Source organism: Phacochoerus africanus, chromosome 13 (assembly GCF_016906955.1).
Source record: "Phacochoerus africanus isolate WHEZ1 chromosome 13, ROS_Pafr_v1, whole genome shotgun sequence".
In the NCBI taxonomy this organism is placed as follows: Eukaryota; Metazoa; Chordata; class Mammalia; order Artiodactyla; family Suidae; genus Phacochoerus; species Phacochoerus africanus.
The window spans coordinates 20,695,233-20,716,900 of NC_062556.1; the positions used below are offsets into that span (position 1 = coordinate 20,695,233).

At 44.4% G+C, this 21,668-nt stretch overlaps 1 protein-coding gene across 4 annotated transcripts in view; it reads right to left on the reverse strand.

Annotated features, from left to right (window-relative positions):
- LRCH1 (leucine rich repeats and calponin homology domain containing 1) overlaps positions 1 to 21,668 on the reverse strand; it is a 217,135-nt gene that overhangs the window by 109,770 nt on the left and 85,697 nt on the right. For all 4 annotated transcript variants that reach the window (XM_047756122.1, XM_047756124.1, XM_047756121.1 and 1 more), the window contains one exon: positions 7,695 to 7,839. In XM_047756122.1, coding sequence (XP_047612078.1) covers positions 7,695 to 7,839 — 145 coding nt within the window. The remainder of the gene's footprint in view (positions 1 to 7,694; positions 7,840 to 21,668) is intronic.

Consider the following 21,668-nt stretch of genomic DNA (forward strand, 5'->3'; position numbering starts at 1 on the left):
TGTGCTTAAAGGACTGGAGTCTGGGGAGAAACACCTAGGGTGAACTTATTTACATTTAACAAAGCCCTTCCACTACCAATGCCAATTACAGGCACAATAATTTATAAACAAACTAAAATATTTAGGGACTGTTGACTAAATGTTCCACCTTAAAAACAAATGCCCACTGAGCGCATTAAAAAAAAGCAAGGCTTTAGAGTTCCCACTGTGGCGCAAGGGGGTGGTGTCTCTGCAGTGCCAGGACACGGGTTCAATCCCCAGCCCCGTGCAGTGGGTTAAAGGAGCCAGTGTTGCTGTAGCTACGGCATAGGTCACAACTGCAGCTCAGATCTGATCCCTGACCCAGAAATATTCCATATACTTTGGGGTGGCCAAAAAAGGAATTAAAAAAAAAAGAAAGAAAGAAAAAGAAAAGGCAAGGCTTAAACCACAAGCTGCTGCTCTTGCAAAGAACAACTCTGGGGGCCACTTCCAACTCCAGCACTCTATGAAAAATACTTTCCAATTTGAAGACAGTACTTCCAAATTCCAACATGGTTCATTGTGTTTTGGTATCTTCCTGCTGATCTGTCATTCACAAAGCACAACCTTGTTCTAAAATACATATACACTTAAAGTATTCTCATTTCCCTTTGAATGAGATAAGATCTTCATAAAAGAAAGAGGAATTCCATTTGAACCGAGCAAATTTCCTCCCCATTTCCAGTTGAGAAAGACACCGTCCATTTTCTGTTTCTGGGAAGAAAAAACTCTGTCCTACAATTGAGACTTTCTTTCGTGCAAGGAGGTGTATTTCTTAGAGATAAAATTAAAATTCTTAGAAACAATGAAAATTCGGTTTTTGGTTCAAAACAACAAAAGAAAATAAAATCTGTGCTTTTCTAAGGCAACTCTAGCAAGTAGGATGCTTCTCCCAAGCCCTTTAAATAGAGAGTTAGGTTCTGGGGATTACAGATTATTTCTCTAAATAAACCCCCAAAGGAATGTGGGGATACAGGTTATACTGCCATCAGGAAGTTGGCTCCTTCTGCACATTGTTCAGCAGACAAGAAGGATGCCAAGCTTCAGAAAAAGAAGCCAAGACAGATTCCTTTTATGGCGTGATACTATTTTGCTCTGGAGACGGGGCCCCTCCTTTACAGGTGATGGATGCCTCACCATCCACTCCTGGGAGACTGGGATTTTGAAAAAAGGGGGCTTCTAATGAATAAACCAGCTCCTGGCCCTTCGCCTCTCACCCCAGGAAAGTACAACCACTCACCAAGAATTCTGGAAGCAATGTGATCAGACGCTGTAAAGAACCCGCATTTTTGGCAGCTTCTACTCCCAAACTTCTCTGAGATCAAACTTTCAAACTAAACTCCCTATTTTTAGTTTCACAACAGCCCTACGAGTTGCCAAAAGCTTCTCCGCTCTGGGCGCTTCTGTTTTTCTAAGGTACGTTTTCTTCGTGAGCCTCATCAACAACAACCTCTCCGACAACTGAAAATAGATTTTAAACTTGGGAGGCTTTCCTGCGTAACCCAAGTTCAAAGTGTTTGCTCCTATGTGGGAACAAGTCTTGCTTAATCACGCGTATTGTTCTTGGCCACCTCTCTTGGACTAGGATGCCTTCTAACAGGAAGAGACCCAGTGGCACCTACACCAAAGCAACATAACCTTTTGTGAACACAGAGACGCGGAGATTTAAAGCCCGGTTCCTGCTAACGCAGGTGACACAAACAGCAATGAATTAATGTTGTCCAAAACAGGTCATTTCCATCCCCGGAGAAAAACGACAAAACGCAAATGTTTTGAAGCGTGTTTCACAAGGAAGGTTTTCTTTCCACGTGCTAATGAAACCCCTCTCTAAGTACAAGACCAGCCTTGGGCAGCCGGCACCAAGCGGTCAAGGGACATTTCAAGATCATGTCACGAAGGGAGCCTGTCAACCAAGAAGCTGGGGAGGCAGTGACACACCCCCAACACCACCATCGTCACCTCAATTGTTATCGTTATCGCTGAACCATCAAATATTTATAAGCGTTTATTTACGCCGCCGGACTCTGCGGATATCCCAGAGGGGGGTGATCCGTTTTGAAAGGTTCCCATAAATTCAGAGTCGCTTCGTCTGACATTTCTCTTATTTTGGAACCTAGAAAATCAGTCATGTGACTTACTTAAAAAGAGAAAAAAATTAAAAATACATGTGAGACGTTTCATTTTAAGTACAGTAACATGAAATCTGTGGAACTTGAAAAGTAGCTTCTCCGTACTATTTTATCAAACAAGCTTTTCTTTCTAGTTAATAGGAAGAAGAGGGAACATCCTGAGTGCTACAGAAAAGAAAATGTTTGGGGAGTTCCCGTTGAGGCGCGGTGGTTAACAAATCCGACTGGGAACCATGAGGTTGCGGGTTTGGTCCTTGGCCTTGGTCAGTGGGTTAAGGACCTGGTGTTGCCGTGAGCTGTGGTGTAGGCTGGCAGCTACAGGTCCGATTCGACCCCTAGCCTGGTAACCTCCATATGCCACGAGAGCGGCCCTAGAAATGGCAAAAAGACAAAAAAAAAAAAAGAGTTTGGGCTATTTATTGATAAAGCCTACTGAAACTGCCTATTTGCTAAAGCTGTTTCAGAACGTTCTCTGTCTGATCCAATCTACATTGTGTGTGTGTGTGTGTGTGTGTGTGTGTGTGCGCGCGCGCGTGCGCGCTCAGAAATAATTCACGGTATTTCTTTAATTCTTCTGAAATTGATGCGGACGTTCCCAATACATCTAAATCAGTGACAGTGTCTTGATTTGATTATATGCTTTTGTCTAGAATACATCGTTTATTCAAATACTGTATAATATCATTTATATGTGGAAGCTAAAAAATAAAACAAACCAGTGAATGTAACAAACAAGAAACCGACTCGCAGACAGAAGCAGCTAGGGGTTACCCGTGGGGAGAGGGGAGGGAGGGGACTAAGAGGTACAAACTATTATGTATAAAATAAATAAGTTCTGAGGATATACTGCACAATGCAGGGACTCAAGCCAAGACTTCAGGATAACGACAAAGGGAGCACAACCTTTAAAGATAGTGAGTCACTCTGCTCTACACCTGTAACTTATATAACATCAACTGTTCTTCAAATAAAAGGCAATCAATCAATCTGGAGTTCCTGCTGTGGCGCAGCAGATTAAGAACCTGCCCGCAGTGGCTCTGGTCGCAACAGAGGTGTGGGTCCCATCCCCAGCCCGGCACCATGGGTTAAAGGATGGGGCATAGGTTGCAACTGCAGCTCGGATTCAGTCCCTGGACTGGGAACTTGAATATGCTGCAGGTGCGGCCATTAAAGAAAAAGAAAATCAATCAATAAAATGAACTATTAAAAATAGAATTAAGTTTTTTGGTTGGCCTGATATCCCATTTGCAACATCACAGAAAAAAAACTGGGTTGACAGGAACGCAACAGCTCTCCCACAAAGCAGTGCTTTTGCAGCCTCCTGAGTGCCTTGCTTCTTTTCCAAGGAACTGGATTAGCAGCTTCTCCTCTGGGGGCCAAAAGTCAACAGAAGGCCATCATGTCTCTTCAGGCGTTGACTTAGTTTTCACGTGGGGAGGAAAAGACGTGAAAAGCCCAGCATGCCTCACCCTGGTTGTCGTGGACTGGACTCTGTTGTGATCACGCACAAGCGCAACATCCTAAATTCCTCCTGGTTACCAGCGTGGGGGCGGCTGGGAGTACAGGTAGTAGCTTGAAGACAGCAAGAACTCACGTACACAACACGACTGACATGTGATGTTATTACTCAACATAGCTTAGAAGATGTGCATTTAATTAGACGCCACAGTATTTTCTAGAGATTATTACATATTTGCAGACAGATCTGACAGTCACCTGCCATTTCACAAGCCACAAATAAATCCTTTAGGAAAATATAGCATTCTACCTCAAATCACTGCCAAACAGAGAAATAACTCAATTCCAAGCGTCCAATTCCTAAAAGACATGTTTCAACTAAACCCAATACTCAAACAGGAATTAGTATTATGATTTTCTTTTTACAGCCCCATCTGTGGCCCATGGAGGTTCCCAGGCTAGGGGTCGAGTAGGAGCTGCAGCTGCCGGCCTACACCACAGCCACAGCAATGTGGGATCCGAGCCGCATCTGCAAACTATATACCACAGCTTGTGGCGATGCTGGCTCCTTAACTCACTGAGTGAGGCCAGGGATCAAACCGGCATCCTCACGGACATTATATCAGGTTCTTAACCCGATGAGCCACAAAGGGAACTCCCACACAGGAATTAAAGGCCTTAAAATTGCATAGACAGAATGACCATTTCCTGGTCATGCGAAAGACTGCCCTATGTAAATTTGATAGAAGTCTTCAAAAATAATTACAGATGTGCATACACACACACACACATATATGTATTTAGTATCTGGCTTTCAAGGAGTTTAGAGGATGTACATAAATTTTTCATGTACCCTGATGTACTCTCTCCAAAAGGTAAAAGACATACTTTTTCTTCATTTTTTTCCACTTAGTTATCAATTCCTTTAAAGAGTTACGATTCAACACTAGAGAATATGTCTTCAAACATGATCATATAAAAGTAGGAGATGTGAGCAAAGAAAACCAAAACAAAATAAAATGACCTGTAGAAATGGGAGCAAAGATAAAGGCAAATGAGAAACTAAACCATTACTTGTAGAAAACAAAGTTTAAAAAAGCTGGGCGCTTAATGACCCCCCTTATCTCTTTGTCCTTTCCTTTACCCAGGAAGGCATCACAAAACTGTTGGCAATATACCAAACACAGAGTTCCCAATGTGGCTCAGTGGTTACAAACCCAACTAGTATCCATGAGGATGTGGGTTCGATCCTGGCCTCCCTCAGTGGGTGAAGGATCCAGTGTTGCCGTGAGCTGTGGTGTAGGTCACAGACTCCGCTCGGATCCTGAGTTACTGTGGCTGCAGCTCCCATTTGACTCCTAGCCTGGGAAAGTCCTGGGAAGGTTCTCCATATGCCGCAGGTGCAGCCCTAAAAAAATAAAAGCAAAACAAAACAATATACCAAACACTTCCTCACTTCCTCTTCAGCCATTGTCAGTTTCAACAAATTCTCTCTGTTCCTGGTTTAAAGACTCCTGAGATTCATTTTCCAATATAATTTTTCTACCATCTGGAGACATCAGTATTATTCTACTCTCAAAGAGGCTCAACATAAAAATCACCCCACCAAAAACCAATTTTACTACTGCTGTTAAAGCAAAATACAAATTTTAAGATTAGATTCTCCAGTATTTGTTGGGGGGGGGTTGTTTGTTGTTTGTTTTTTGTTCTTCAGGGCTGTACCTGCGGCACATGGAGGTTCCCAGGCTAGGGGTCGAACTGGACCTCTAGCTGCCAGCCTACACTACAGCCACAGCAACGCCAGATCCGAGCCACATCTGCGACCTACACCACAGCTCACAGCAATGCTGGATCCTTACCCACTGAGCGAGGCCAGGGATTGAACCTGCAACCTCTTGGTTCCTAGTTGGATTCGTTTCAGTTGGGCCACAACAGGAACTCCATAGAATTTTATAGTTTGTATGATCCCAGAAGAAATATGTCATGTGCACCCAAAAGTTTCTCCGTGTACATACATTTAATACAACCAGGCAAAGTTAAGTCTATTTCCTTGCTGCACAAAGGGCTGCTGGAGGTGAAAGTGTGAGGAGCAGGTAAGTAAAGCAACCAGACTGACTACATATGCTCTTGGGTTATTTCACCTTTGTGGGTTGGGATTAGAAGGCAGATGTTTTAGGGGATAATGTAGCAATAACTACAGACACCACTCTGGTGGCTCCATCAGGCAATTCCAAGGTAATTAACATTCTGCTGCAGCAGAAACAGCTTGAAAGCTTCTTATGCAAGAAAGCTCCCGGGAACTAGGACCCTGGAAAAATGAAAACTAGGTATGTTGAGCCTCTAGGCTATCTTAATAGTAACCTAAATCCTAGTTACCAAAAATGAAGTAAAAAAATACATAAATAAATAAGGGCCACTTAAAAGCATGACTAGGATTTATTTCTCACTCCCAAGTTAAAAAATGCAGTCCTGGAGTTCCCATTGTGGCGCAGTGGTTGACGAATCTGACTAGGAACCGTGAGGTTGTGGGTTCGGTCCCTGCCCTTGCTCAGTGGGTTAACGATCCGGCGTTGCTGTGGGCTGTGGTATGGGTTGCAGGCGCGGCTCGGATCCCACGTTGCTGTGGCTCTGGCGTGGGCCGGTGGCTGCAGCTCCTAGCCTGGGAACCTCCATGTGCCACGGGAGCAGCCCAAGAGATAGCAGAGGGACAAAAAAGAAGAAAAAAAAAATGCAGTCCTAATAAAACACAACAGTAATGCATTTGGGGGAAAAAATTAAAAATCATTAAAAAAAAAAAAACACCTATTTTTGACTGCAAAGAAAGCTGCAGAAGACTCCTAACTCTCAGTGGTCAATGAAAACAAACAAACAAAAATCCTAAAATATAAGTGACATTATTATCTATCGTAAAGTAATGCCATACTTGGGTTATTGGTTTATACGCTTTAAAGTTTGGCATGTTTGTTACACAGCACAAGTCAGGTGCTACTCTTTGCACACTAAGATACTGCAACTGATAAGAGTGAAGGCCATGCTCATGCTTAAACCTTGCAACTTTGTTTTAAAAGTACAGACAGATTTAATTCAAACAGCTCCCTATCTCTCCTCACATCCAGATGCAAGGCGAGGATTTAGAAGACAAGGTGCCAAAACCTGACCAGAGCAGCTGACAGTCACAGCAGCAAGATCTAAAAGCTAGACCTTAAAATAGCTGGTTTTCTTAACTTCAGGGCTATTCACTGCCCTAATACGTTACACTGGTCGTACAAAATCAGAGCCAGTACAGACCACTGACCCAGCCTCAGCAAACACTGACCTATTTCAATGGGCTAAAGACAGCAAACGATACCTTGCTGGGGCTGCTCTGTGCCCCTCTTTAACTTTCTCCAGTGGCTTTAAGCAAACAGGCTCAGTGAGTGTTGGGCAGCAAATCCAGGGGTCCCCATAATACCCCAAACCAACAGGGCTTTAATCTGTCCCAACATCCAATTCCTTTTCACTTCCCTCGGATCCTCCGCTTCCAAAATCTATATCAATACCTGATGAAAACACACCAGCAACCTTTCAAGTCCCAAACAGACAAAGAGTATAAATGATGCTGCATAAGTTCTTCTAAGAAGTTAAAACACCTCGTTATATAGCCATTCAGAGAAGTCTAGCACCAAAAACAATACTAACAGCACTACACATGTATCATAAAAGAAACTTTTAAAATAATCTTCGTGTGAGGAGTTCCCATCGTAGCTCAGTGGAAATAAATCTGACTAGCATCCTGAGGACACAGGTTCCATCCCTGGCCTAGATTAAGGACCTGGGGTTGCCATGAACCAAATCACAGATGCAGCTCAGATCCTGAATTGCTGTGGCTCTGGTGTAGGCTGGCAGCTACAGCTCCGATTGGACCCCCAGCCTGGGAACCTCCACATGCGGTGAGTGTAGCCCTAAAAAGACCAAAAAAATAAAAGTCTTCATGTGATTTGCTTCAAAGGGTGATGAGAAATTGCAAAGAGAAAAAAACTGATAGAAATGTAAGCACTCTTTTTTTTTTTTCATTGAATCGGATTACAACCTTTAGAGTCCACCTACCTTAAATTTAAGTAAGTCAGCATCTGCAGATTAACGATGGCTTCCGGAATGACTCTGATACAATTATGATACAGGTTAAGAATTTCCAGTGATACGAAATGGCACAATTCCATTGGAACTTCGACCAGTCTGTTTTTAGATAAATCTACAAGAAAAGGAAAGAATATTTTGTCAGTAAATCTTCAACATAATGCAATACAATCGTATCAACTACCAATACTTTCTCCTCAACATGCTTTAAAATAAACATTATAACCTATGGTTAGATCAACAGTATCGTTTTTTGCACCACTCTTACCACAGTGCTGTGATTCCCATTTCTTAGCACAGTAGCCCAATTTACACGGAAAAGCAAAAATGCTGCTGAAACAGTTTTAGCTCTCTGTTGTTAATGTGTAAATTCAGGCCAGATATCAGGACAACTGAATCAATATTTACTTTGCACGTGATCTGAAAATTACTTCTCCGCTAGACAAATGTGTACAACTGCATCCTTTAACATATCTGAACACACATACTTAACCATAATATTTATTTCATTCAATTTTGCATTCATAACATATACTGTCTCTCAGAATATGTGTTTTGTACCTTTTGCAAACAAACACACAGTGGATACTAAACAAGAATTTCATTCACTAGGATTACGGAGTACCTGCAATGTCTAAGAAAGAGACGGATCCGTTGTGTCTGTTAAGGTCAGACACTGTCTGGGGCATGACCTGCAGGAAAGCTGGCTCTCTTGGCCAAGGTACCAAAGATTAACCAATGATGGTCTGCAGAGCAGTGTACACATACAGTAAGTACAGTTTATAATATCCTCACCTCAACAATAAAAATATGGACCAATCCTTAAAGTCCAAACTTGGGAATGGGAGACACGTCTTTCTTTTTTTTTTTTTTAGGGCTGCACCCGCAGCATATGGAAGTTCCCAGGCTAGGGGTCGAATTGAAGCTGCAGCCACTGGCCTACACCACAGCCATAGCAACGCAGGATCCGAGCCACGTCTGCAACCTACACCACAGCTCACGGCAATGCCGGATCCTTAACCCACTGAGCGAGGCCAGGGATCTAACTCGAATCCTCATGGATCCTAGTTGGGTTCATTAACTCTGAGCCGCGGCAGGAACTCAGGGAACAGTAGACGTGCTTATGAAATGCCATAAAACACTGAATATTAAAAAAGGCTGCCACTCTTGAAAACTGTAACTCAACAATAATAGATCACTTCACCCTTAATTAAGAGGGACTCAATCAGTATGAATTGAATATATTCAGTAAACAATATTTCAGATATACTTAAGGTGTCACACTACACAGGGGTGGGGGGCTTAAGTAGGTCAATACTATAATGAAATACAAGTCAAAAGGCTACCTGCCCAAATGACCTTCCAACAGATCAATACATAATAAACAAAAACAGGTCTACATGGCTTCTGAGGGGGCATTCTAGAAAACTTTTAAGGGACAATCCTGATAAGACTGAACCCATTTCCAATCATATGAAAGGAAGGAAAGTTTCCAAATTCTTATTTAAATAGTAAAAGGTAAAATATTGATGCCATCACCCCACAAAGAAATACACAAAAGGGCAACTATATACGAATTTCCTTTCTAAATACTGACATGAGTCCTCAATTAAAATGAGCAAACAGAATTGAGCACTCACATAAAAAGACCAACATCCTAAAGAGGATTTATTCTAGGAATATAGGGATTTTTCAAATTATTTAAACAATGAGAGTCCCCCTTGTGGCTCAGTGGGTTAAGAATCTGACTAGTATCCATGAGGATGCAGGTTTGATCCCTGGCTTCACTCAGTGGGTTAAGGATCCGGCATTGCCACGAGCTGTACGTCACAGATATGGCTGAAAGGTTTCAATTGTGCTAAGCCTAAAAAAAAAAAAAAAAAAAAGTACAAATCAAGAGCTAACATCCGGTTGGGTCAACGTTACCATCCCTTGAGCACATCCATTGAGCCAGACACTGTATCTGGGGATCTGTGTCTATGACCTTATTTAAACCACTGCAAGGAACAGGGTCACCACTCACCTAAGGATGAAGAAACTGAGCTCAGAAGGCTTATGTGACTTATCTAAGGCCACGGAAATAAAGTAATTATACTCAGGCATACTTAGGTATCTTAGTTGTACTTAGGTATCTAAGTACGTCGAACTCCAAGGCCTGACTGAGTTCCCACCCTCCTCCTCCACGGGCTGATGCTCAGCAAGAGCGATGGTCGGAAGACAGAGGATGAGGAAGCCAGAGCGATTAAATCATCACTGCAATTTTAGTTGTCCGAAATGCAATAAAAGTAAAGTCAACACGTTCTGTGCAAAGACCCAGAGGATGAGAGACTTATAAACATTACATTCAAAAGAGAGAGGCCTGAAAACAATATGCTACCTGAGAGGCTAAATTCTGGAAGGGGCTGCAGGAAAGGTGGTGAGTAGAAACTCTGGCTTAAACTGCTAATGATCCTAATGTCACATAAGCACTCTGTTTTACTCAAAATTCAGAATGAGTTTTCAAATACATGACTTATTTTTCCTACTTGGGTCTGACTATCATTTAATTCTCAATCAACTGTCCTACTGGGAGAGAGAAAGAGGGTGCCCCAAAAAGGGTACGCTTTGCTTTCCTATGATTTACTTGGGCTAATGCAAAACTCCTCTTGTATCCTCGGGCATTCACTCATCCACCACAGGAAAGATGCTCAGGAAGGCTGAGGAAGTCGGTCTGGATTAAGCTGTTTTGACTTTGATAATCCAGACTGGATAATCTGATTATCAACAATGTAAAAAAAGTGACACACAAATGTGTTTAAAAGTGTTCCTGAAAGCAGAGAAATAAAATGAGGTCTGATCCCTCTTTAACCACACACACACACACACACACACACACGAGGGAGAAGGAGGGAAAAATCTAGAACTTGGTTGTAGTTGAAGACATGAGCAGACAGTCAGTTCATGGTGCCCACACAGATGTGAGTGTCCCCAACTGGGCCCTTGGAAGGGCAGGTCCCCGCCTGAGACAGACAGCCCAAGCCCGAGCCTGGCTGTCCCAATAATGATTTACAGACCGACCAACATGGGAGCTATGAAAGTTCTCCAGCTCAGGAAAGACAGAAAAAAGAAGAGCTCATAGATAACAGGCAAGTATTAAGAAGGTAATGTGCATCTTTATTTTGAAATACAACCCAAAACAGCTTGGGGAAATGGGTCAGGGGCTATGGAAAGATCCAGCAGTGACAGAAAACTTAAGGAAGCTTTCAAACTAGAGATGAACAGAGATAAAGAATCTGTGTTTATTTTTGTTGTTTATTGCCCCCATTCTGTTATAAATACATAGAGGTATGAACAAATCCATTTATGAGCTATTTTCCTAAATAAAATATTCACCTCGTACTTTCTTAACCTCGTTAGTATACTGGAATCACTTGAACAAAGCTTTTCAAAATCTGGAAGCCTGGGGTCCATGGCCTGAAGTTTTAGGGTTTGACTTGAGCATCCTTGGATGTCTGGGTGATTCCCATTAAGCAGGGAGAAAGGCAGGTGATCTGCCCTCTCTGCTTCCGACCGAAACTAAGACCCACCAACAGGTGGCGCTCTCCCAGGAGCAGGTGGTTGGGCCTAGGAGGGGTCTCACTCTGGAAAGAAAATCTGCCTCACTCTGGAGTTCATCACTGCATGATCGGATGATTAGATTCTTACTCTAAGTTGCAACTCAACTAGCTTCTGATACAATCAGAGCAACAAAATTCCGAGCTGCAGTGCCATTTTACATATTATCAGTTGGCTGTGTCATAGAAAATTCGATTCTTCCCTCATTGTATCTTCACCATAACAGAGAGGCAGGTGCTCTTATAGCTCTCCATTATGTGTGGACATTGAAGCCCAGAGAGGTTAGGTAACTTGCCTGAGGACCCAGAGCTAGTCAGGTGGTAAAGATAAGAACTAAACCAGTAGGTAGGCCACCAAAGCCCTGAACCATTGCTGATTCAGCCTGGGAGGACGACAGTTAGGGAAGCTCAATTGTTCTGTGGCCATCTCTAATTTTTTAAAAAATCAACAGAGTCATTTCGGGTGCCGGGTCAGGAGGCATGAATGATCCCCTATCACAGCTCTGGACTAAAAGTAAGTCATCTCTGACCAGGTCGTAATATTTTCTCCGGCAAGCAGAGCCTGTGTCTTGGGTACGTGGTTGCCACCCGAGCTGGACAGGGTCCTCCTGGCTGGAAACACCCCCGGGGGGGCTCGCGCGGCCCTGGGGATCGAACACCCAGCAGCAAATCCAAACCCCAGAACCGCACCCTCCCTGCTGCCGCTTCTTCACTGAAGCGTTCACGGGCGAGCCGAGCAGCCAGAAATAAAACAATAAGTTTCGCCCCGGCCAAAACAAGCTTCGCAAAGCCCTAAAATAAAGTAGCCAGATGAATAAAAATAAGCAGAGGAGGGTAGAAAAACAGTCAATGGAATCTGGTGTGCAGTCAGCACCCTCGGAGGCAGGACGTTGTTTTTGTATAAAAAAGGAAAGTGGTGCCTCGGGAGGAACTGGAGGCCCCGGTTCTCCAGCAACAACATCCTGAGCTCCCGGCCACCAGGGGCAGCTGGGAACCTCCTTTGCAACGTCTTGCTTTCTCGTCGGAGGAAAAGGCCTCATCATTGGCAGTGAATCATGCCCAGGGCCGGAAAGACCCAATGATCCATTTTTTGAGCTGGAGGGTAAACATGTTATCATGGACGTTTAATTTTAGAAGATAAACACTAATTGTGATGTCTCAATAACTGGGTGAAATGTGTGTCCTTCACAGAGAAATCCAAACCCCCGACCCACAGACAAGCCTAGGGGACCCGCTGTCTTCCTGATAGTGAAGGGGGACCCTCTGTGCCAGGCCATCTCCTCCCCTCCTGCTTGGTCCCTCCAGGACCGCTGCTGAGAGAGAATCTTTGGATGCAAGGATGGTCGGGGGCCACCTGCTCCACCTGGACAAGCCACATCCCTCTTCCCCTAGGAAGGCAGGGGTCCTGCTGGAAGAATCTCAGCAATGTCCTTCTAAAGGGGACCCCTCCATAATGTCCCGGGTTTCTGACTGCTCCTCACTGCCCCCACTCCTCCTTCGGCACAGACACCCCACCTGCCCTGTGATTCAGCACCCGCAGGGCGCTCCCAGGACTTCCGCACATTCGGAAAGGCTCTGAGAACGAGGGACTCTGCTCCAGGCAGTGAAGCGAGCCCACGGGCTGAGTCATCCTTGACTCTGTGGAGATACAACCACCAGACACTTGCAGGGTTAAACAAGCAGAACTGATGAGCAGATTTTCATAAAAATTTTGAGTGAGTCACTTAAGATCTCAGGCTACATCTCAGAGAGATCCAACAACAAAAAAATGTTGTCCAACCGAAGAGATCTGTTAAAGAATTCTTCCGCCTGGAGCTCCCGCTGTGGCTCAGCAAGCAGAAACCAATCTAACGAGCATCCATGAGGACGCAGGTTTGATCCCTGGCCTTGCTCAGCGGGTTAAGGATCTGGTGAGCTGTGGTGTAGGGGCTTGGATCCTGACTTGCTGTGACCGTGGTGCAGGCCAGCAGCTACAGCTCTGATTCGACCCCTAGCCTGGGAACCTCCATATGCCAGGGGTGTGGCCCTAAAAAGACCCAAAAAAAAAAAAAATCCTCAGCCTGAACCATGAAGTCTTTCCTGATTATCTGAAGTGTCAACATGCCCTCTTCACCGCCTTCCTCGGCTCGACAATTTCTGTCTTAGCACTTGGGTAGCCTTCTAACAAGGCATACAATTTATTCAGGTATTTTGGTTAACTTTCTCACTCTACTAGAATGTTAAGTTCCATGAAGATTGAGATCTTTGCACTGTTCCCTGGTATACAGTAAGAGCTTAATAAATATTCACTGAATGAACTGAACGCATGTGGTAGGAAAGCCGGTTCTTCGGGCAGACAGCCTGAGTTCAAATCCTGATCCCACCTCTTAGTGTGTGGATTTGGAAACAATTACTTAATTTCTCTATGCTTCCGTCTCTTCACCTACAATACGGGAATAATAATAGTACTGGCCGCTCTGAATTATTGGAAGGATTAAATGAGATGATACATATAAAGGCCTCAGAGCGGCACCGGGCACAGAGGAAAGGACTCCAAGAATAGTCTCTATCATTATGTTAGCTAATGCTGGGTTCCGAATACAGAATTTCTGGCAAGAAAAAAAGGCCTGGGCTGGGAAGGAGCTTAAAAATCTAGCTGACAAGTGCATGAAGCAACCACACATACACATGTTTCATGATAACAAGAAATCAGAGATAAAAGAAGAAAAAAAGCCAACTGCGTATTATGGGTGAAAAAATCTCTCAGTTGGTTTGAAGGTTACCCTTCCCAGGCTGAAGGAAGTAAGAAATAGAAATTACTTTTGGTAAATGCCAAAAAGGATACAATGACAGATTAGACTCTTGGCCCAGTGATTTTATTAGCAGCTGATACCTATTAAGCCCATACAATACTAAAGAGGTAATTACATATAGGTGGCCTTTTACTGAATGCATTACTGAAATGTTGACAGCAAAAATGATTTCTCTACTGCACCTCTCCTATCCAAAGTGCTGCCCAAAAAAATCAGGAGATAAGATTTTAAAAGACCAGCACAGACAGAATTGGCCAAGGGGAAGGGGGAATTCCTGTCCCAAAGTGTAATCATTTCACTCAAAGAATCTCTAAAAGCCTCACTCGGAGGCTTTTTCCTCTTGAACACAATTTAACTAACACTATGATTGTTTCAGCTCCACTGCATTTTGGAAACAACGAATAGATTTTTTTTAAAGGGAGGTAGCCATAAAAAAGCATGCTTCTAACAACAAAAGTAACGAAGAGCAACGTATTTTTTAAGTATTTAAATTTAAAAACATTAAATGTAGTGTCAGACTCCTTCTAAATGACATAGTGCAACGTAATTGCAGCACCAAAATAATACAACACTGAATAACCTAACAAGAGTTATTAAGATATTTGAGAATTAAACTGCTTTTAAAATGTTCTGTTCAAGAAAGCGGGGAAGTGCATTAACTATTTTTTTGTTTTCTTGTCATGTAAAATTACTCAAAAGAAAAACACCTCAGGGAGTTCCTGCTGTGGCGCAGCTGAAACGAATCTGACTAGGAACCATGAGGTTGCGGGTTTGATCTCTGGCCTCCCTCAGTGGGTCAAGGATCCAGCATTGCTGTGAGCTGCAGTGTAGGGTGCGGACAAGGCTGGAATCTGGCGTGGCCGTGGCTGTGGCTGTGGCTGGCAGCTGCAGCTCCAAGTAGACCCCTAGCCTGGGAATCTCCACATGTCACGGGTGTGGCCCTAAAAAGCAAAAACAAAAAACAAAAACATTTTAGGTAGTCGCAGCTTCTTTGAAATGACCTATCCTCTAGTGATTGTTTAGCTAATGAATTATTTCTCATTTGCTTTAAGAGAATTTTGCTCTGAGACAATAAAAACAGCCCCATTAGTAGTAACCATCTTTAAAATGAAAAATACTGGGGTTCCCGTCATGGCTCAGTGGAAATAAATCTGACAAGCATCCATGAGGACGCAGGTTCAATCTCTGGCCTCACTTAGTGGGTTAAGGATCCAGCATTGCCGTGAGCTGTGGTGTAGGTCCCAGACACAGCTCAGATCCTGAGTTGCTGTGGTTGTGGTGCAGGCCAGCAGCTATGGCTCTGTTTTGACCCCTAGCCTGGGAGCCTCCATATACCACAGGAGTGGCCCTAAAAAGAAAAAAAAATTAAAATAAATTAAAATGAGAAATACTAATTTGAAGAGGAAATACTAATTTTCTTATGGAATAGGAATGCTTTAAGTAGCTTTACTCGCAATAGTCAAAAGGTAAAAATAAACCAAATCTCCATTGAGGGATAAAGAGATGAGCAAAATGTGGTCTATAAATACAATAGAATACTATTCAGCTTTTTTTTTTTCCTTTTTAGGGCCACCCTTGCAGCATACAGAACTTCCCAGACCAGGGGTTGAATCAGAGCTGCAGCCATTGCCCAAGTCACAGCCACAGCAAAACCAGAGCCAAGCCTCATATGTGACCTACGCCCCACAGCTTGTGGCAACACTGGATCCACAGGCAAGGATCCACTGAACGGGGATCAAACCTGCATCCTCCCAGAGACAACACTGAGTCCTTAACCCACTGAGCCACAATGGGAACTCCCTATTTTTCAGCTTAAAAAAGAAGGTTTGCCCTATGCTACCACATGGCTGACCCTTGGGGACATTACACTAAGTGAAATAAGCCAATCGGAAAAAGACAAATACTGTATGATTCCACCTAGACGAGGCTCCTGGAGTTTTCAAACTCATAGAGACAGAAAGTCGAACGATGGCTGCCAGAAGCTGGGGGGGAGGCAGAGTGGCAAGTCACCTTTAAGCGGGGGCAGAGTTTCAGCTTTGCAAGGTGAAAGCATCCTGTGGATGGATGAGGGTGATGGCACATGACGACATGAATGTACTTAATGCCACACTGAACTAGACACTTAGACGTGGTGGACCTGGTCCTTTTTATACTACGTGTTCTCTCATCACAACTGGAAAAAAAAATGCTTTTTAAAATGGTGACAAAATACAAACACTATTTCATTATTTAGAATTTCTCAGAATAACAGAAAACACTAATCCTACCAGGCGGGAAGCTTACGTGAAGAAGGGGACAACTTCGGGGAAGCACACAGGGACCAAGAGCACATCTCCACCCTTCATGGTCTCAGGCAGCTCTGTGACCAAGTGCCACGGGGTCGCATTCACCTCACCTAACAGTGCTCTCGAGCTGCGCCCATTTTCGATTCTACACGTATGCCCTCACTCAGCACACCGCCAACCACGTGTGCTTGATACACCTGCACGTCATAAAGGCTGAGAAGAAGACTGGATAGCAGTGCCCGGAGCTGCACGAATGACAGTTGACAAAAAAAGTCATCATGGCAGGGCTTCTGCTTATCAATCTCACGGAGCAGAAAGGAAGGGAGACACAGAGCCCGATGGTTAAATTCTAGAGCGATGTCAGAAGAAGCACGGCCAGAGATGACCGCAGGAACGGGGTCCCCAGCATGCAGAGGAGCCCAAAGGAGACACAGCCCCCACCCACCCCAGGGCGGGGCAGGCGAAGGGCAGCTGCTCAGGTGCTGGGAGGGGGCGGGAGCCCTGCGGAGTAAGAGGGAGAACAGTGGCTCTCGGAAGCTTTCACTGTGAGGCTCTAGCGGGAAAGGGCCCTGCCCTAAAGCCCAGGATTAAGGTTTGCTTTTGTTTTTTGTTTTTAAAGAGCATCTCAAGGTTTTATTTTTTTAAATTTTAATTACAGTTGATTTACAAGGTTCTGTCCATTTCTGCTGTATAGCAAAGCAACCCAGTTATGCATATATACACGTTCTTTTTTTTTTTTCACATTATCTTCCAGCATGTTCCATCACAAAAGATTCGATACAGTTCCCTGTGCAGTACAGCAGGCTTTCATTGCCTATCCACTCCAAATGCACTAGTTTGCATTTACTAACCTCAAACTCCCACTCCACCCTTTCCCCCTAAGTATTTTAAATGTATCACTAACTTGTTGCTGGACTAAAGTCGAGCAGCTGATGACAATCACTCAGCCGCCAGCTCATGGACAGTCTCTGTCACATTGTAATCAGAGGAAGCCTAGTTGCTAGCGATTCAGGGATCTGACAAGTGCTACAAAATGAGTAATTGTCCCCAGTTTTTTTTTTTTTTTTGGCAAAGAATTTGAGTCCAAGAGCCGGAAGGGCTCAAACTCACATGATTATACTGGAGTTAGAGGAGGAAGGAGGCTTTCTGTAAGTGGAGCGGGAGGCAGGGAAAAAAGCATAACAGCCAACTAGGACTCCAGGGTCTCCCGTCTCACTGGAGCTCTATGGCCATTCCAGGTTTACTACCAAGACTGAAACAACGCACTGTTGTGAGCTGATGACAGAACCATTGACCCTCAACCATAAAAGAAGTGTTATCTGCTGGAAAGTCCTTCGTAATAAAAATGACTCATCATGAATTTTTTCCAAGATTTTTACCTTTGCAAGAAACTCCTGAAATCATGTGAAAGTCTGTAAACTTCCATTAATCCTAAGCATCAATTAATTAGATTCTTTCATTATATATTTTGAAAATAGCAAATAAAAACATTAGGGAAGTTAATATTACCCACCTTCAAAGTAAAGAGGATACAATGCTTTTACAATTTACCCAGCACTTTCACATATATTATAGATTTGGTCTCTTTTTCTTTCTTTCTTCTTTGTTTTTTTTTGTCTTTTTAGGGCTGAACCTGCAGCAAATGGAGAATCCCAGGCTAGGGTGTAGCTGCCAGCCTACACCACAGGCACAGCAACATGGGATCCAAGCCACATCTGCGACCTACACCACAGCTCACGGCAACACCGGATCCCTACCCCACTGACCAAGGCCAGGGATCAAACCTGCATCCTCATGGATCCTAGCCGGTTCATTGACCACTGAGCCACAAAGGCAACTCCCTGTTTGGAGGAATTTTAAATTCAGCTTTGTCATCTTTTGGATAAACTCAAAACTTTAAATTTCAAATGAAGCCTGTAGGTTTAAGAGGGAAGCAGACAATTCATTACGCTTTTCCGTCTGGGAAAGCTTCTTCTCAACAGACACGCTGCACAAATACTTTTTGTGCATGCACCAGGTGCCAGGAATAGTTCTGAGCAGTGGGCAAACAGCAGTCAACACTGCCAAAATCCCTGCCCTCCAGAGCTTACATTCTAGTGGGGCGACCTAAACAAAACCAAAGGGAAAAATACATAGTATGTTAGATGGTGGTAGATGCTGAAGAGAAGAATCAAGTGGAAAGAGGAAGTAAGCATGGGGCAGGGGAGTGCACCTGTGAACAGATGACCTGGGCAAAGTCGCCAATAAAGTGACAAAGAATGAAGCGCTGAAGGAAGGAGGAAAGGAAGTCCTGGGAACATCTGGGAGGGCGGGGCCTCCCCTCCCACCCCCACCCCCCACCCGGGATGGACTGCGCAAGCCAAGAACCCAGAGGAGGGGGGCGCATGGTGGGGGGGCATGGTGCGGACACCAGTGAACCTGTGGGGAGGTGGCAGCCTCTCCAGCACAGGAAGCAAGGCAGTGGACTGGCGCACAGACGCAGACAACGTAACGGGAGGGGCTGGTGTGCGCACACACGGCCAAGTGCCCTTCTGATTGCCTGCAAGTGCCCGTGGCTGGGAGGAGGTGGGGGGACAGACACACGGAGAGTGGGAATGTGACGGCACTTGAGAAATGTAGAGTGAGTGCCGGGTGACCTGAAGACGGTGATCATGAACGAAAAGTGAGATGGCCAGGATGGCCGTCGTGCGCAAGAAGGGGCGCGTTTCACTGCGCTTATTTGAAAGTACTACTGCCTATCAGAAATTCGGAGATGAAAAAAAAAACATATCGCCTTAGCGTTTGCAGCTTGGGTTCCAGAGTTCGTATCTAAGGGGAGAGCCAAGGCAAGTCACCACGGGTAAGCCTCCTCAGCAGGAAGTCACAGATGCTGGAGGGTGGGGGACTCCTGGGGCTCTGTGGCATCTTCCCTACCCCTTCCCACCTCAAGAAAACCATTTGCATTCACTCCATCATTTACCGATGTCTCTACAAGGTGGGCACATCATGCTGGACATTGTATAGAGTGACATGAAATTAAGATTCAATTCACAACCTCAAGTAACTCAGAGTCAACAGGAGAGGCAGAGAAATAAACAAAAGAAAATACACACTGAATTGGAGCTACACTTCCTAGCATGGTTAAATATCAATTCTGTTTGAAAGGTTGAGAAAGGCTTCAAAGTAGCGTTGACCTGTAAGCTGAGTTTCTGCACCAGTGTCTGGGAGACTGCCACGAGCCAAGTGGATAATTCACTCCAGACTAGCAGGTGCAACCCAAGTGAAGAATGAGGATGGGGTAGCTTGCTGAGAAAGTGTCACCGGCATTCTGGCTGTGGCCCACGGGACTGATGTACAGCAGGGATGCATGGAACTGTGGTTAAAGAGAGCGGCCGCAAAAATCCAGGTGAGAAATGAGACGGGCCAGGAAGAAAGGCAGAGACGGCTAATGTGGAAGAATGGACTTCATCACTGTCGTTGTCATCATGGACAATGATGATGAAAGTCCTGGATCTTTCCATCATCATCAGAAGGGAATGGACAGGAGAGACATTTATGAGGCAGAATTGGCAGAGCTTAGTGAGCTGTTAAACATAGAAAGTGAAGAGAAAGAAATAGACAAGAGAGCATCTTGGGGCTTTGGGTTCGGTAAATGCCGGAAGCGTGCTGCTTGCTCAAAAGGAATGTAGGAAAAGAATTAGGTTTGTGGGTAGTGGTAGGAAAGAAGTGTCTTGATGGGTTTCATTTTTGATACACTGATTTAATGTATTTATGGAGCAGCCAAGTAAAACAGTTTCTTAGCCATTGGATTTGGGGTCTGGAGCCCAAGAAAGGTCTTGATTAAAACGTAGGTTTGGAAGACATCAGCATACAAATAAGGAGTAACCATCTATGACAGCCCCCTGGAAGAAGGTGAAAAATGAGAGAAAATGAACGAGGAAAAGACTTTCCAGCAACTGCTACCATAAAGCCAATGCCTTTCTCTTTCCCATCATAATTTCTTGAGTCCTAAAGGCTTGATTCCATGACCTGAGGGCCATGATGAGTCCTGGAATTCAGACGTCCTGAACCAAAATCCAGTACTATTTCCACTACAGCACCCTACTCCATGGGTTATTACCCAATGGTGGTTTTATAATAACAGTCTGACTGAGTGTGTGCACTACGATGACAGCATTTAATTGCTACATTATCACTCACTTTTTAGGAACAAATCACAATGCAGGCTTCAGAAATGAGTGTTCTTTCAGTTATACTTAGGGTCACTACCAATTCCTAGAACAACAAAAATATTGTAGGCTAAACTACCAAGGCAATTGGGAAGTGCGACTCCTTCTTATGGGGATAGAGTGGGATAATTAAGTAGTCAGTTTAGAAATCCCACTAGCAAATTAAAGACAGGAAGGGATTTTTTTTTTTGTCTTTTTTGCCTTTTCTAGGGCCGCTCCTGCGGCACATGGAGATTTCCAGGCTAGGGGTCGAATTGGAGCTGTAGCCACCGGCCTACACCAGAGCCACAGCAACACGGGATCCGAGCCGCGTCTGCAACCTACACCACAGCTCACGGCAGCGCTGGATCCTTAACCCACTGAGCAAGGCCAGGGATCAAACCCACAACCTCATGGTTCCTAGTCGGATTCATTAACCACTGCGCCATGACGGGAACTCCGACAGGAAGGGAATTTTGAGGGCGTCTGTAGACTGTGGAAAGCGAATGACCACTCAAGAAAAGAATCCAATCACCGAGAGAAATCTACACTGAAGGAAGCCCAGGCACAGGTATGCTCGAGACACACTCAAGCCACAAATCCCCATGGTTAGAACACAGGACAATAGAGGTGGGGTCTCAATTTTGTTACATGAAATCAGGGAGTGAACAGCCCTTGGAGAGGAGCATGTCTGCATATAGCAAAGACAGAAATGTAGGTAAAAGGGGGAAAAACTAGGTGAGGGGGGACACCATACCCAATCCTGAGATGAATTACCATATTTTAGGACATGTTACCAACCTTTTGCTGATTCACATATGATTCAAATACCACCATGACAGTCCTGGTTAAACCATAAAGGGTCCAAGAAGCAACTAATGATGGAAGCCTTGACGTCAACCCAAAAATGAGGGAGAAAGGGGTCTTCTCCCCCTCCACTTTTTCTTTGATTTTAACAGTGTAGCCCCTTTGGAGTTCCTGTTGTGGCTCAGCAGTTAACAAACCCAACTAGCATCCATGAGGACTCAGGTTCGATCCCTGGCTGCGCTCAGTGGGTTAAGGATCCCGAGTTGCTGTGACTGTGGTG